Source organism: Furipterus horrens, unplaced genomic scaffold (assembly GCF_987537825.1).
Source record: "Furipterus horrens unplaced genomic scaffold, mFurHor1.1.pri manual_scaffold_6, whole genome shotgun sequence".
In the NCBI taxonomy this organism is placed as follows: Eukaryota; Metazoa; Chordata; class Mammalia; order Chiroptera; family Furipteridae; genus Furipterus; species Furipterus horrens.
In genome coordinates this window covers 156,948,551-156,966,000 of record NW_028327176.1, presented here as the reverse complement: position 1 = coordinate 156,966,000, position 17,450 = coordinate 156,948,551, and the positions used below count along the sequence as shown (strand labels likewise).

The 17,450-nt window shown below is 38.1% G+C and overlaps 1 protein-coding gene across 1 annotated transcript in view; it reads left to right on the top strand.

Annotated features, from left to right (window-relative positions):
- Positions 1-14,100, top strand: part of CEP85L (centrosomal protein 85L) — a 123,744-nt gene extending 109,644 nt beyond the window's left edge. Inside the window, exons 11-13 of the mRNA XM_090279789.1 lie at positions 6,490-6,597; positions 9,527-9,758; positions 13,164-14,100. Coding sequence (XP_090135915.1) covers positions 6,490-6,597; positions 9,527-9,758; positions 13,164-13,327 — 504 coding nt within the window. The 3' untranslated portion in view covers positions 13,328-14,100. The remainder of the gene's footprint in view (positions 1-6,489; positions 6,598-9,526; positions 9,759-13,163) is intronic.
- Positions 14,101-17,450: the final 3,350 nt, after the last annotated feature.

Here is a 17,450-nt window from a genome sequence, read left to right as displayed (position 1 = left end):
AGCTGCCACTGTTGTACTCTTTTGACAGAAGTAATACAGAGTAAAAAAGTTTACTTCTTTAATCTATTGAAATGTTTCCTCACTGAAAAAAATTATGGATTTAAAATGGCATTTCTGAATTCACAGCTACCATTGAAAGATCATAGTGTCGCAGGTGGGCACAGGTAACCAGGTTCTTGGTGATTGCAAACAACGAATTGAACTGAACACACAGCGATTTTATAGTAGAAAGAGAGCACATTTATTAAGTGATAGTACACTCCACAACCCTGGCTGGTTTGGCTCAGTGGATTGAGCATCGGCCTGCGAGCTAAGTGTCGCTGGTTCGATCTTCCAGTCAGGGCACATCAGAGAAGGAAAACTCTGACTCCAAAAAACCTCCGCTGCCTTGCGGCATACCTCTTCAGGGGAAAGGCTAAGGGAGTAAACCCCGACAGAAAATCCGGAGCCGGAGTCCCTAAGGCGGTTTGACGTTGTAGTCAACACTGGCAACTCCTGCGGCGCACCTGAACCCAAGCTGTATTGACTCCGTCTTTCCCTTGGACCCTTCAGCTGCGAAGAGAGGGGGGGTCTGCTGCCTGGGCAACAGCAGACCCTCCATATCACCCTGCCCAGGCTCTGTAGCTTCAGCTTCACTGGAGAGGACACTCCAGCGTCATTGCAAGATGTCGATTCAACACAGGAGGAGAGAGATACCGTGTCACTCCCGAGTCGGACTGCACAACCATTCTTGGCAGTGCAGATAGACTCTTAAGAAGCTACACCATCGTCTCTCGAGACGGACAGCTGCCGACGGAGTACACTCCACAGAACATGGGGACGGGTCAACTTCAAAGACTGACCCTCAGTGTCAAAAGGATTTTTTTGAAAAAGGATATTTTATTGATTATGCTATTACAGATGTTCCAATTTTTTCCCCTTTTCCCCTTCTACCTGGTACCCCCATTCCCTTCAGCAAGCTCCCCCACCCCCCACAATTCATTTACATGGGTCATGCATATAAATTCTTTGGCTATTCCATTTCCTATATTGTTCTTAACATACCCCTGTCTATTTTATACCTATCGACTTGTACTTTTAATCCCTGCACCTTTTCCCCCATTTTACCCCTTCTCCCTCCCAACTGATAACCCTCCAGATGATCTCCACACCTATGATTCTGTTCTGCTTGTTTGTTTAGTTTGTTTTTAGATTTAGTTGCTGACAGTTGTGATTTTGTTGCCATTTTAACATTCATAATTTTGACCTTCTTCTTTTTCTTAAATAAGTCCCTTTACCACTTCATATAATAATGGCTTGGTGATGATGAACTCCTTTAGTTTTACCTTGTTTGGGAAGCACTTGATCTGCCCTTCCATTCTAAATGATAACTTTGCTGGATAGAGTAATCTAGGTTGTAGGTCCTTGCTTTTCATCACTTTGAATACTTCTTGCCAGGCCCTTCTTGCCTGCAAAGTTTCTTTTGAGAAATCAGCTGACAGTCTTATGGAAACTCCTTTGTAGGTAACTCTGCTTTTCTCTTGTTGCTTTTAAGATTCTCTCTTTATCTTTAACCTTTGGCATTTTAATTATGATATGTCTTGGTGTGGTCCACTTTGGGTCCAACTTGTTTGGGACTCTCTTCTTCCTGGACTTGAATGTCTATTTTCTTCACCCAATTAGGGAAGTTTTCTCTCATTATTTTTTCAAATAAGTTTTAAATTTCTTGCTCTTCTTCTTCTCCTCTGGCACCCCTATATTTGGATAGTGGTATGTTTGAAGATGTCTCAGAGGCTCCTTAGCATATTCTTGGTTGTTGGTTGTTTTTTTTTCTTGCTGTCCTGATTGAATGATTTTTTCTTGCTTATGTTCCAAATCATTGATTTGATTCTTGGCTTCATTCCCTCCACTGTTGGTTCCCTATACATTTTTCTTTATTTCACTTAATATAACCTTCATTTCTTCCTGGGTCTTTTTTATGCTGTTGAAGTACCCAGTGAGTTCCTAGAGCATCCTGATAACCAGTGTTTTGATCTTTGCATCTGATAGGTTGGTTATCTCCATTTCATTTAGTTCTTTTTCTGAGGGTATGTACTGCTCTTTCATTTGAGCCATATTTCTTTTTTTTTAAAATAATTTGTTTATTTATTTTTAGAGAGAGGGGAAAGGAGAAATAGAGGGAGAGAAACATCACTGTGTGGTTGCCTCTCACTTGCGCCGCCAACTAGGGACCTGACATGCAACGTAGTTATGTGCCCTGACTGGGAATCGAACCAGCGACGCTTGGCTCACAGGCCGACGCTCAATCCACTGATGGGCCTTATTTCTTTGTATCCTCTTTTTAGGGGCCTCCCTGTATTTGTCTCTGTGTATTAGGTAGAGCTGCTTTGACTCCCTGTCTTAGTAGCATGGCCTATTGTAGAAAAGCGTACCTGTAAATTGCGTGAGATGGAGCCTTAGGTAATCACCAGGGTGGGGCAGCTGGTATCACTGCTCTATGGCTCTGTTTGGGGGAAGGCTCAGAGAGGGGACAATGCTGCTGCCTGATCCTCTGGAGTTTTGGCCAGGAGGAAGCTGTCTCCCAGCACTCACCCTGATGCCAGTTACTTCAATTTCTTCCTGTATGCACTGGTACCCTTCCAGCAGTTGCCTTGGTGCTGAATCTGTGTAAGTCCTAAGTCCCTTCTGGGCCCCTTTAAAGGAGTCCCCCAAGAATCCCACACTTTCTATCACTGCCCCAACCCCCTCTGGTTTTTATAGCCAGAAGTTATAGGGACTTATCTTTCTGGTGCTGGAACCCTGGGCTGGGTGGTCTGGTCTGAGGCTGTGACCCCTCACTCCTGGGGTATCCCTCTCAACTTTTATCCACCACACATGGATGTGGGACCACCTGTTCGGTGTCTCTGCACCACTCCACATCCGCACCTCTGCATGTCTCTGCATCTCCACTCTTCCTACTCATCTGGATGAATGTGGCTTCTTTAAATTGTTGGTTGTTGCACTTCCATACAGCTCAATTTTCTGATAATTCTGGGTGTTATTTGTTTTGTAATCTAGTTGTAATTTTTGCTGTAATTTTGCGAGGAGGTGAGGTGTTTACCTATACCTCCATCTTGACCAGGAGTCAGGTTTGTTTTCCTATAGGGCAGATATTTCCTGGCTACTTTTGGCAGGCTTTTATTGTGCATATACAAGTAGTTATATTACTTTCAAACTGCTGGGCATTCAGTCTCCCATGATTTTCCTTCATTGCCCAGCAGGGGAAAGGGCGCCCGCGATGCTAATTTATTATAATGAAGCAGGGGTCATGTAGCATCTTCTATGCAGGTGCAGTCATGCATGTAGAATCTTCTGTGCAGGTGCAGTCATGATTCACCATGATTCAGTTCTTTGTGTCTGAGATGGGGAGTCGTAGGAAGGGAGTTCATTTGAATCATGAAAGAATATTCTTGAGCCGGTATGTGTTATGAGTGGTCATCAAACTTGTATGAGTATTCAGATTACTTAGCATGTTTTTAAAATAGACATTTCTGGGCCCCATTGTGAACCTAATGAATCAGTATATTTGGGATAAAACTTGAAATATGTATTACTAACAAGTTCCCCAGGCAGTTCTTTTTCATAGCCTGGCAATAGCCCTAGTCCTAGAGCCTTTAGGAACTATTGTAATAATCCTCAGCATGCTTATTGGACCAAAAGTGGGAATTGACAGGGAAGACAAAGATTTAGATTAAAAAAAAAAAAAAAAAGTTTGCTTCTGAGATACTTGGGTGTGGTTTTGACACATTTAAATTGTTTTTGTAGCTCTTGCTCATAAGCCTGAAAGCAAATCAGGAGCTGGGGGAAAGGAAACCAGGCAAAAATAAAAAAGGTTTTTTCTTTATATTATGATGGCTTTGATAATGGCTTTATTGAAGTATAATTCATATAACCTAAAGTCACTCAAAGTGTACGTTTCCATAATTTTTAATATACACAATATGTGGGTATTTGGAACAAAGACCACAGTCAATTTTAGAACATTTTATTGTCTGAAAAAAGAAACCCCGTACCTGTTAGCAGTCACTCCCTTAAACCCCATCACCTCTGTGGCCCTGAGCAGTCACTAATCTACTTTACATCTTTATAGATTTGCCTATTCTAGACAGTTTATATAAATGCAATATGTGGTCTTTTGTGACTCTCTCACCACACTAACTGTGAAGTCATTAATTGCCAGCCGATCACTTTGTTGTTTTCAACAGTGCCCTGTGGCATAAATTGCTTCATAGACTGATCCATTTGGGCTCCTTTGAAGAACAGTTGTTAGGTTAATGTTTGAAACTTGTTCTGTTCCCAGGAATGTTCTTCCCAGTTCTCTTTCTCTCTGGGAATCTAGCCAGCCTACACTTAAGCTTATATACCTCTGATCAATCTTAACAGTGTCCTCTGAACTGCCCTTCACCACAACCTTAACTGTTTTTGAAGTGCCTTAGGCTCGCACTTCACACTCAGTGGTAAACGAATTTAGTTCTTTTAGGGAGACATTCAGAGCTCTCTGTTGTGTGGCCTGCTTCTCGCTCTCTGAGCCAGGTCAGTAAGAATGTGAACAGTGTCAGGCTTCTCTGATGAGTCTTCCCTGGGAGATGAGCACCATTTGGGGAGGGTGGGCAGCAGCTCTAAATCTCAGCTTGCCTCTCCCAGTATGGAACCCTTGTGCCAGAAGCCAAAGCAAGGCAGTCAAGGGCCCAGTATTCTCAGTGGTTCTCCATCTAAGGAATGGAAACCTCCATTCATGAGAGGGTCTGGGCAGAAGAGAGCCCCACCTTTGCCTGCACTTGCCTGGAACTTAGCCTCAGCTACAGGTAGCTGAGGTGAGGATGAGAAATGCTGTTTTCCTGCCTCTGCTGGGAAGATAGCTCTTCCGCTGGGAGCTGGGGAGAGAGGGAGCCCTGTGTGTTTACTGGCTGTCCTAGGCTGGAGTAGAATTGCCATTGCGCTGAGCTATCAGAGAGTGGGGATGGAGTGGATCTTGCTTAAACTGTCACAGACTTATGCTATTCTTACTGAGTTTTAGTAGATTTTCTTAAATATATGTTTCATCATTTACTGTATGCCCTTAGGACTATTTTCAGAAATTTTGTGTGTTTTTAAAAATAATATTCACATGTGCTCCTCATGTCATCTTGCTAGAAGCAGAACTCTCAAGTGGATTTTTTAAAAGTTATATCTGGTAGCAAGATGATAGTTAAGGAAGGAATTTGACTTTGTACAAATATGACTACTTATAACTCATGGGATTTGTGATAGGCAGACACCTAAGGTATTGTCTGCATACACACTGCATAATTTTCCCAATTACAAAGGAATTTTAGTTTCCAAATATATATATACTCAGAGAACCCATGTGACTTTGCGCTGTGAGATTCATTTTTGTAGAATATGAAACAAGTTTTCCCTAGGAGGAAAGGAACTTATTATAGAGCTTACTTCATTTGTATCCAACTTCTGAGTTATTCAGTGTAACAATTTTTCAGAGTTTAGCAGACAGATGAAAGTAAGAAGCAACAGAGTTGAATATCTGTTGTTGAGAAAACGGTTTCATATTTCCAGTCTTACCTCAGCGCCTAGTGACAACTACCTCTCTAACTCCATTCAGAGATAATGTAAGGAAAATAACCTTCATATAGATTGTGTGCTATTTAGGTGGTCAGCAGTCTGAAGTATTTTCAGACTTGAGACTAAATACAGTCCTGAGGGAAAAAATGAAATCTCTTCTCTGATCATAAGTTTATTGATCTTGTTGAACAAAAATAAAATGTTGATAGAAACCCCTAGACATCACTGGTAACTACAGGGTTCATTGCAAGTTTTTCTTTGGTGTGTAGCTGAAAATCAGGCTTATAAACTGAAATGACCCAAGTACTTATAAAATATCCAGTATGTTGCTTTGATATGCTCAAACTTTTCTTACAATAGTACTGTGTCTGGATAATTAGTAATTCTATAATGGAGTTAAGAAAGAGATTAGTTTATCAAACTAATAGGCCTTTGCCCTGGGTGCAACATTATGTTGACTTGGAATACTGTATGCTGAGATGGGTGTTTAACTGTGTTTCAAATGACAGAAAATAAGGGTGGTCTTATGATCTTATTGTCTTGTTGTATCTTATTAATTATAAGAAAATGTAGAAAAAGGTATAGATTTGCTAATACACTCTCAGTACATAAACAAAATCCTATTAATAAAATAAGAACTGTTTGTAATATAGCATTAAATAGCAACTTTAGATTTAACATGTTTTACCCAGACTAAAAACTTTCTTGAAAAAGATGGTATTTTTTCCCCCATTTTAGTCATTTGCTCTAGAGTTAAAATATGGGTTGATCTGAATGTGAGCACTTCACCTTCCAAGGGGCTGAGGAGGACAGTGTATCTGAAGGATTCAGAGCCAGTGTCCTTGTTACCTACCGGGTTGCATTATGCTTCCAGTGTTAACATGCCTTGCTTTCCAAATCTCTTTATTCTAGTCTCTGCAAGGGAAACTTTCTGAAGAAAAACTGACCACACAGAAGATGATTGAAGAGCTGGAAAAGAAAGAAAGAAACCTACAGAGATTAACAGAAACATTGCTTGATGTGAGTAGAAGAAATTCAAATTACTTTCAAAGGTTGATTCAGTACCTATTTAGTTGAAACAAATGCTTCTTTTGTACATATCCAGAAAACATTTTTAAATTGAAGATTTGATTTTGATGTGCCAGTTAATTAAATCTATTAGGTTTCTTACTAAAATTATAATAAAAAGACAAATTTATTTATTTTTTGGTCTTAGAATACAATTTCCCAGGCTTTACTGTACCAAAGTCAAATGTTAGATAGAGTTAGGCCCCAATGCCATGGAATAAGGCATAAATTGAATAGAAACAAAGTTACCCTAGAAAATCCTTAAGGAATGCAGTGTTGGCACTGTCATTAAAACAAATTACACTTTCTTCACTTAATTATGAGATGAAATACTTTCATTTAAGGACATGTTACACATACAAATAATACTTATCTTTATTTTTTAACTGGCATCGTTATATTTGCCACTTAAATATTTCAGAATGCATCTTCAAAAATTAGTGACATTTTCTGATATAACTATACCACCAATGTCACACCCAATACGAATAATATTTCTTGATATTCTATAATACCCCATCTGCATTTAAAAACTTTCCACTTCTTTATAAATGTTTTTTATAGTGACTTTAAACCAGCCTTCACGTAAAGACCGTGAGTTGCATTTTATTTTGTCTTATTAACCTAAGGTCTCTTTCTTCTCCCATGTTAGTGACTTGTTGACAAGACTGTGCCTGTTGTCTGCCGTGCGGATGATCGGACTTCTAGATTTGCCTGATTGCTTCTGCATGGAGTCATTTGTCTTGTTCTCTATGCCCTCTATTTTCTTGTAAGCTAGAAGTTAGAGCTCAGGATATCATTAGATTCAGGTCAAACATATTTTGGCCTAAATACTTTGTAGGTGCCGTTCACATCATCAAATTATATATGTTTGGTTATTCCACTCTAAGGGACACCAAAACTCACCTCATAGGGTTAAGGTGGTGACAGACTGATTTTTTCCATTGTAATGTTAGAGCCTCTGCAAACAGCAGGTTATCTGTGGGGTGCTGCTTAGGCAACTGTGTGAATGTGTAGCTTGCCAGCAGCTTTTCCCTTGATGGTTTTATTTATTTTTTATTGTTTTCTTTGTTATTGATTATGTTTTTACAGTTGTCCCAGTTTTTTTCCCTTTGCTCTCCTCTTCCCAGTACCCTCCCTCCCCTGCAGCAATCCCACCCCCTTAGTTCATGTCCATGGGTTGTGCATGTAAGTTCTTTGGCTTCACTATTTGCTGTATTATTCTTCACTTCCCCCTGTCTATTTTGTACCTACTGATTATTCTTCTTAATCCCTGCACCATTTCCCCATTTCTCCCCCTTCCCCCTTCCAGCTGATAACCCTCCAAATGATCCCCATACCTATGATTCTGTTCCTATTCTGGTTTGCTTAGGTGGATTTTGTTTTGATTTTTTAGGTTCAGTTGTTGATAGTTGTGAGTTTGTTGTCACTTTATTGTTCCTCGTTTTATCTTCTTTTTCTTAAATAAGTCCCTTAAGCATTTCATATAATAATGGCTTGGTGATGATGAACTTCTTTAGCTTTACCTTGTCTGGGAAGCACTTTATCTGACAACTTTGCTGGATAGAGTAATTTTGGTTGTAGGCCCTTGCTTTTCATCACTTTGAATACTTCTTGTCAGCTCCTTCTAGCCTGCAAAGTTTTTTTTTTTGAGAAATCAGCTGATAGTCTTATAGGCACCCCTTTGTAGGTAACTCTGCTTTTCTCTTGCTGCTTTTAAGATTTCTCTTTATCTTTAACCTTTGGCATTTTAATTATGATGTGTCTTGGTGTGGTCCTCTTTGGGTCTAGCTTGTTTGGGACTCTGTGCTTCCTGGACTTGTATGTCTATGTCTATTTCCTTCGCCAAATCTGGGAAGTGTACCTTCGTTATTTTTTCACATAAACTTTCAATTTCTTGCTTTTCCTCTTTTTCTGGTACCCCTGTGATTTAAATGTTGGCACATTTAAAGTTGTTCCAGAGGTTCCTAAGCCTTACCCCTTTTTTTTCAATTCTTGTTTCCTCATTTTGTACTGGTTGACTGTTTTTTTCTTCCTTATATTCATTGAGTTGAACCCCGGTGTCCTTCTCTTCACCACTGGTTTTGTGTGGATTTTCTTTCATTTCATTTAGCACAGACTTCACTTCTTCCCTTATGCGTTTGCCATACTTAAGCATATCTGTTAAATCTGTGAGCATCTTTATTACCAGTGTTTTGAACTCTGGGTCTGTTAGGTTGGTTATCTCCTCGTCACTTAGTTCTCCTACCAGAACCTTGATCCATTCCCTCTTTAGAGTCATACTTCTCTGTCTCCTCACCTTGACAGGCTCCTGTGTTTGTTTGCCTCTGTGTCTTAGGTAGAGCTATCGCACCTGTTATGTTGTAAGGGATGGAGTCTTAGGTATTCATCAGTACAGGGCAACCAGTTTTGTGGTTGTATTTTTCTCTTACACTGCCCGTTAATATAACATGTACTTTTTTATCAATACGTATACAAAAGAGTGGTTTCAAAGTAACTAATTTACTATGCTAATAATGATAAAACTACAGGATGAGGTGTAAAGTTTCTTTTGTTCTTAGGGTAAATCTTGCTATAGGAAAATACATATACAACCAAGGTGCTCATTATGTGAGAGCATGAGAGACTCCTGGAGACTAAGACTCTTTAGATATCTGTTTCTTCTGTAGGATCAACTGGCACAGAGGAACCATTTCCACAATTTAAATTATTTCTCTCTTTTCTTCCCACTACTCTGTGTATGTAGTTAAATTTGATTAACATGAATATAATATTCTACTGTTTTATTTATAGACTTGAGGGAAAATGTTAACCTATATGGCTTTTGAGTACCTTTTCTCTGTTCTAACCACTAGATTTTTGTTTTCTTTATTCATTGCAGAACCAAAGACAAACAGAAGAGACATGCTCTCTATTGGATCAGGGCCAGGAAGAAGACCAATCCAGGCAGCAGACAGTTCCTTCCAAACGACCACTGTTTGATTTGAATGTGATTGATCAGCTCTTCAAGGAAATGTCCTATTGTTTGTTTGACTTGAAGGCATTATGTAGTATTCTTAATCAGCGTGCTCAGGGCAAGGAGCCTAATCTTTCATTATTATTGGGAATCAGATGTAAGTGGCTAATGACTTGTCCTTATGGTATAGCTTAACTGTTAGAAACCTGTCTTCATGAGTTAGGAATTTCTGATTGCATTTTCCCTATTTGTTTTTAATCTCCTTTCCTACATAGATTTATAAATCTCAGAATCAGTCTGTGAATACTTGTTATTACTCCATTGCTAGAACTTACCTGATTATACTTATAGAAGTGAGCAAGGTCTTACCTGATATGGATTGGCACTTTCCAGAATGCCTACAAATCTGCCTGTGTGGATGAGCTATGCTGAATCTGTTAATATGTGACTGGAGTGATAATAGGTGTAATTTCCAGATTAGTCTTCTAAAAAGAATCATTCTATTTGCTTTCATGTGGTAAAATATTGAAGAAAAAATACTCACTTGCGTTCCTATGTAGTGTATGTTCTGTAGCAGTTTTCATGGCCTACAGATCTGTTGTTCCTGTCATGCATTCCTGCTATGTTGTCCCTTTCAATGTGACACCCACCCACAATGCCTCAGTTCTACCTTCCTCCACACAAAGTTATGAGAGCTGATACGGGAAATCCAAGAGTCACTCCCCTTCTGTGCAACTGTTATAGGAACGCTCATCTCTGCATGTGGTTCTAAATTATAATAGTGACATGTTGGTCTCCTTAATACAGAAGAAATGGACTTTAGTTAGGAGATATGAATGGAGTAAGATCAATAATATTTGTATGCCAATATGTTGTATTGAGTTATTACCTTAAAAGGTAGTAAATATGTACCTAAAGAGGAGACTAGCTTTTTTTAGTCTTATCAAAAAGATTCTGCCATCATGCATCATAATATTTTGTCAAACCAAATACATAATACTCTTGATCAAAGTATATCACTTGTTAAATGAAACATGTAACTCTGCTCAGAGATGTCAGCAGAATTTCCCCCTTCACTTCGTAGATGTGTGTTCACATATATGAGTGTGAGTATGTAAAAAAACACATTAAAGTTTAAGTATATTCACTCAGTACGTATTCATTAATGACTTCAACAGTCCAGGCACTAAGGTACTGATAATGCAGAGAATTCAAACACAGCTCTTTCTCACACATTAATCAGATTCTTAGGGCATTGTGCTAAGTATAACTGAGATGTGTACAGGGACAGTGCCAGCACAAGGGAACACCATTAAATCTATCTGCTAAGGGCTATGAAGGCTGCGTGGAGCAGCTGGTGTTGGCTTGAATCTTAAAGGAGAAGTTTGCCAGGTGAATACGGGGTGGTTTAGTTAGCAATGATTTCTTGAAACAAGAAGCAAAAGTTTACTCTCAAAAACCTCGTTTTCTTCACCTTTTCAGAGATCGTCACTTTCAAGTATTCTGTACTCTACATTTGCACACTCCTATATTTACTAACCTTTTCAGTGATAAGATAACTATCTTAATAATAATAAAAGAGAGATTTCAGAACCTTGCCACATTCACCTGCCAATGAATACTCCTTCCAGTCTTCAAAATTTAACCCCAGAATTCTTACCTTACAGTTCAGCATTGTAAAATTTCAGCCAGCTGGTTAATTTGTTGAAAATGAATGAATTCTTTTGAATCCTCATCTCGTCACTCCATGGATGATTTATTTGTTGATGCTGTTCACCCACCCTTCTTAAACTCTGCTACCATGGTTTCCATGGCATCATCCTCTAAGTTCTGCTGCTGCCTTAATGACTGCTCAGTCTCAGTCTTGTGGAATTCTCTGCCACTTCAATATTGTATCTCCCAGAAACCTTTTGTTGTTGTTTTGTTTTTCTCTTTTTATGTTTTTTCTCTGACTAATCTTATCCATGTTCTGTTGTTGTGCTCTGTTATCACTGTACCTTTGACCCATACAGGCATTTGTCTCTTATTCTGCCTAGAATGTCCCTTCTTGGCTCCTAATTATATTGATCTGTACATTAGGAACCAGCTGTTTCATAAGTGTCACAGACTCAGTGTGTCCAACAGAGACTGCTTTTCTTTCCTCTGCAAACCTATTCTTCCTCTTGGTGGGTAGCACCACCGTCCATCCATCACCCCAACACAAATTTTATCCTCTTTCTTCCATCATGTGTCCCATACCCGATCCCTGGCCCCTGTGCAAGTCGGGGGTGATTGGGCTCTATCATTTCTGTCAGTTTCTTCCCACTTCTAGCATTTATTTCTACCGTTACATATCCACTGCACTGTTGCCTTAATTCAAGCTTTTCTCTGGACTGGTCTCTGTGTCAACCCCCCCACCTCTCTGCCCGGTCCATTTTTCACATTGCTGCCAGAGTGATCTGTTGAAACTGTGATTCTGATTTCCCAATACTTACACTCCCCTGAAGTAGAGATTGGTAGCTCACACCTACTTCAGCCTTATTTCTTGGCACTCCCCTCTCTTAGAATTTGTGCTCCACCATTTTAAAGCTGGTTACTGATTTTCTTGAAGTTTCTCAAATTCTATCAGACTGTGGTTTTCTGCTTCTGTACCTTTGCCTAGCCTGCTTCTTTGGCCATCCAGTGAACCTGTTCCTCGCTCCAGTTAGGCCTGGTTGTTCTCTTCCTTATGCCTCTGGAGTCTAGTGTAGTAGTAGGTCATCAACGATACCTGACTGGGCTTGATTGTTTGTGGAAGTGTATGTAAATTATTAAGAGTAAGCCACTATATCCCTTCTTTTTGCTGACCTCAGCTTCAAGTGTAGTGCTTGGATCATGGCAGGTGTTCAATTAATGATCGTTAAAGTAAGTTATCTGGCCCTTATTGTTCTAACAAGCTACCAGGGTCATTGAAAATATAAGGAAAGGCTTATTTTACAATCACTGGTCACTGGCTCCACCTGCTTTTATGTTGAGCTGTGCTGACAGAGAGGAACTGGAGTAGATAATTCAAAGCAATCTGACTCAGGGACTCATCCTCAGTTATTCAGCCATTGGGCTCCTCGTGCTATCAGTCTGATTTGGTTGTTTGGGATTTAGGGTCCCAATTCAATATATATATACACTTAGTCATATATTTTGAAAATTTGTTTTCATGCAAAAAAAAAAAAAAAAATTTAAGGGATCACCCCTCACCACACTAATGATTTTCAGATTTGGTCAAATGGGAAGAACTAAGTGCTCTGGTTGAGCCCAAATAAAGTTGTTAAGAGAATACTCTTTTCTACTTTTGGAATATTGTCATCCATTAAACATGTTGAATTTGTATGCATTACTGTAGGAATTTAATGCATTTTAACAAAAATTTAAAAGGACTGAGTAGATAAGATCTATTTAATATTGAATGGTGCATAATTTAAATCTGACCCTGACTGGCATTCAGTGTACAACATCATATTGCCAGCGATAATTAAGTTGAAAATCTTAAAATGCCTTTGTTCAGAAAAAAAAAGTGAGACATTCTCTCCATATTTTTTTTCTACAGCACTGAACTGTTCAGCTGAAGAGGCTGAGAATGACCATGGCCCAGAAACACTCACTAAAAAGCTGTCAGATGTGTGCCAGTTACGGAGAGACATTGATGAACTGAGGACTACAATATCAGATCGCTATGCTCAGGACATGGGGGACAACTGCATTACTCAGTGATCAAGTGTTGGTCCCACAGCAATAATGACCCATTGTGAAATGCTGCTGTGTTATACAGTTCTCCGTATTTCTTTTTAGGAGCCATGTTGGTCTACGGCCACCCCACCCTGAACACATCTGATCTCGTCTGATCTCTGAAGGAGCCATGTTGGAAAGTTGCAAGTGACATAGGACTTGCGCTAGGCTTTTTTTGTGTGCATGTGTGTATGTGGATTTGCTTGTTGGGTGGGGGGTGGAATGGGGATGTAAGGTGGTCTCAAAGGGGCTTATCTAATCAGGACAAAAAATCAGATTACCATTTGAAAATATGATAAAGTATATAAGAAAAAAAATTCTGTATTCTCAGACTACTGATTGTAGGACCAAGCTGTGAAGAGCACCCTTCAGATAAATGGGGTAGGATTTCTTTTTATCTGTTGTTCATGTGTGTGCGTGTGTTTATTCACAAAAGCAGAATGATTTCTAGGGTCACAGCAAAGCTTCTGAGAAAGGCACACACTGTTTATTCTTGTATTTCTTTTCTTTCATGTAGAAGCTTGTGTTGTACTTTGGGGTTTTCAAAAGCTGGCTGAACAAGAGTTCCAATGGCAGGCAAGTGTTTTAATAGTAGCACAGGAGGCGGCAAAACCATTGTATTCTGAACAACCACTGTGCTGGGGTGGTGAGGTTGTGGGGCTTGGTTGACTTTAGTACTGTCGATAGGTCAGCTGTTTTTCCAGAGTGATTGTGGATTGCCGTAGGGGTGTGAAATTTTGGTGTGATGTTCTTTTTCACTGACATAGTAATTCATCACAAGGCAATTTAACATAATTTAATTTTAACATGTCCCTTACTATTTACGGTTTTTTACTTATATGCTATATATATTAATGTAAGCAAAGCCATATATAATTAATGCAAACCTGTTAAGGCCTCCTTTCACTACTGTAAAAGAAAGGTTAACAAAATGACTCTGGAACAATAGCTTATTTATCCAAATCTCAAATGTTTACATTCTAACAGTTCTGTATCTGTTTTAACACTGAAACTAAGAAAAAGCCTACCTGTCTTCTTTGGATCTGAATTATCACTAGCATAAAACAAAATCTAAATCGGGTACTATTTCAATTCCTTTTATTAGATAAAGTACATTACAAACAGGTTTTTTTCATAGAATACAAACTTGGTCAGGTTAGTCGTACTGGGGTACATGATATCACTATGAAGTGCAGCTGATACATAAGTAGACATGTAATCATTTGAACTTCCAAATGAGTCTCTCCCTGGTTTAGTTGGTATTGTGGAGGACTATATATTTTATTGCCTTCAGAGCATTCATTACATTATTTTGAATGTATTTTGTTACGGCAATCATTGACCCTTACAAGTTGGTCTGTATTCTCAATGCAGCCAAGTCTCATTTAAGTCAAGACTAAATAAGAGATAGAAGGAATAAGGGGTATGAATCAAGTGCGATAATATTGTTTTGGGTATGAGCAGATCACATGTCTGTTTTCTTGCCAGGCTTATATACTCATATAAAGACTGCTCCTAGAAAAGATTCTTCTTGTTTTCAACAGTGAAAACATGTGGTGTAAGGCCAGGAAGACATTCAATTCAGAGTCTGGCTTACCTATAGCTCTCAATAAGTTATATTATAGTTATATTGCAACAATCAATTATAGTGCATTGTGAGGACATCAAACTTGCCTTCTGTTCAGTGCCTGAGTCCTCCCTACTCTTCTTAGTTCTTACGATCTGGGCACTAAGAAGTGAACTGTAGCGATTCTGCATCCTAAGGCCCCTAACACTAGTAAGGAGGGACTTAGTCACTGGTAAGAACTTGGCTTTCTAATGTGTTCATTTGCTTTTTAATGTTGGTGGTTTGGAGCCATTCAGGGAGCAGTAAATTTGTACCCAAAATCTGATGCAAACAATTCTGCCTTGTAAAAATGAATATCTATAAAAATGACCCTTTACAGTAAAATAGATAGTAGCATCTGAAAGAGGTAAGTCACAAACACAGCATGCATTTTTACATTCTCTTTGAAAAGGATTTCCTCCCCTGCCCCTCAGTCTCCATAATTTTGGAAATAAAGGCACTCTAAAGTATAGTACTAATGGGCAAATAATCACTGATTTATTTGGGTCACTAGGTTCTTAAATGTCTCCTAGGTTTTATGTGTTTGGGGATTTTATAGTTATTATTGTTTTAAACAAACGTGGTCATTTTAATCTTACAGATATATTAGTTAGGATAAAATATTTTATTTTTTAAAATAAGTTTTCTAAAACTTACAGAATTTGACTTAATTCATCTATCTTGAGGTAAAAAATAATTAAACTTAGTGGGAAATTAACAAACTGCTGCTGATGTATTTCATTTTCCAAAATATATACACACTCCATAAAAAAAGAGAATTAAGATATGATAATTTAAGTATAACCTTGAATTACAAAATGTAATCTCCTGGAGTCTGGAGTTTGTGAAGGGATTAGAATAATAAGACCCTTAGAGGCTTTTGGGGGAGGAAATCAAACTAGTAGTATTCTGATTCATCAGTATTTAATTTTGATTTTCATTTTTCAAAAAATTTCTCCTCCCAAGACAACCTATTGTGTTGGTTTGAACTAGAATGTTCTTGGAAGTTATCACAATGACATTGGTCTGGGATACAAAGTAACCTAATTGTAAAGTAAATGTATTGGAAAACTTCCTTAGATATGAAAACCTTTAAGTTATACTTTTGAAAATGTAAATGCTTGTCTTCTAAGGAAGTAGCTCATATAGTATCAACATTTACCATTAGTCTTCTGGCTTTTCAAATTGAGCTTATTCTGCTTCAGTCCCATGAAAGCAGGGATAAAGTAACAGCTGTCTCAATAAGAACCAAATTACCTGTGCAGATCAAAAGGCACAATGGTTGTCTTTTCATTTGATGTCAGAAAAAAGGGATGACTTTAGTTAATTATTAGTAATTTCCAGTGGTCTCTCATGTGAAATAGCTTAAGTGTATTCACTAGGAATTCATGCCTGAAATTTTCTTTTAATAAGTGTGGCCCTGTATTATATTTGAAATAGGATTCAGTAATTTAATGTTAACGATATTATATTTTAGTGGAATTTGTTTTGGTTATGACAGTTTATGAAACTGAATTAGACTTCTTTTAGTAGTTTGTTAGAGACAATCTCAAGGGCTGGAAGTGTTGCTAAAATGGATACTTTACATTTCTGACTTGTTAATGAGCTTATAAATTAATGTTGTCATAGTTGAAGACTTATTAATAAGAATCTCTTAGAGGATATTTTTAAAGGAACTATTTTATTGGGAAGATATGTTTTCAATATCAGTAGTAGTTCATTGACTAGCAGCATAGCAGCTGAGAGCTTGGACTGTGTTTTTACATAGCATAGTTCAGCTCAGCCATACCTTTAGTTTGGATTATTTGTATTCTCTTACATAGATTTCTGTCATTGTAGATATGTAATCACAGTAATAAGCAATTCTCATAACCATGCTCACTTAGACCATATCATTTGAAACTGTAACTATAGCTCTCAGAGGCGAAGTTAATTTATTTCATTTCCATTTTTAACAATTCTTTTCAGTGTTTACAAAACAAGAAAAACTTTCTTATTTGATATATAGAGTATAATTTCCAACTTCACCCCAAAATGCAATGGTGGTATATTGCTATATGCTAATATTATACATTTAATAATATTTAATCATGAAGGGAAAAAGATTTTGAGTTTTTTCCTTATTTAAAAGAAGTTTTGAGTATACTAAGAATGTAGTTTCAAATCAATAAGTCATTAGCAGCACTCTTGCAGCTGCATACAGAAGGAACCTTTCGTGCCTTTTTGCTGGCAGTAAGCATTCATTTCTATTTTACATGAGCTATAGGAATGTTTGTGATTATTGCACCTTGTTCTTCTGTAAGTAGACTGATTAAAGATTTTTTTTTTTTTTAAAGCAAGGAGCAGGTTTTCATTACGAGGTAGATAATATAGTAAACATGAGAGGAGTTATCAGATATATGTCTTTGGAACTTAGCCTTTTCCCCATATGGTAAGCAGGAGACTCCTTTGGAATGTCATCTGTGTGTATGTGTGTACATATATGTATAAAGTTATTTAAAT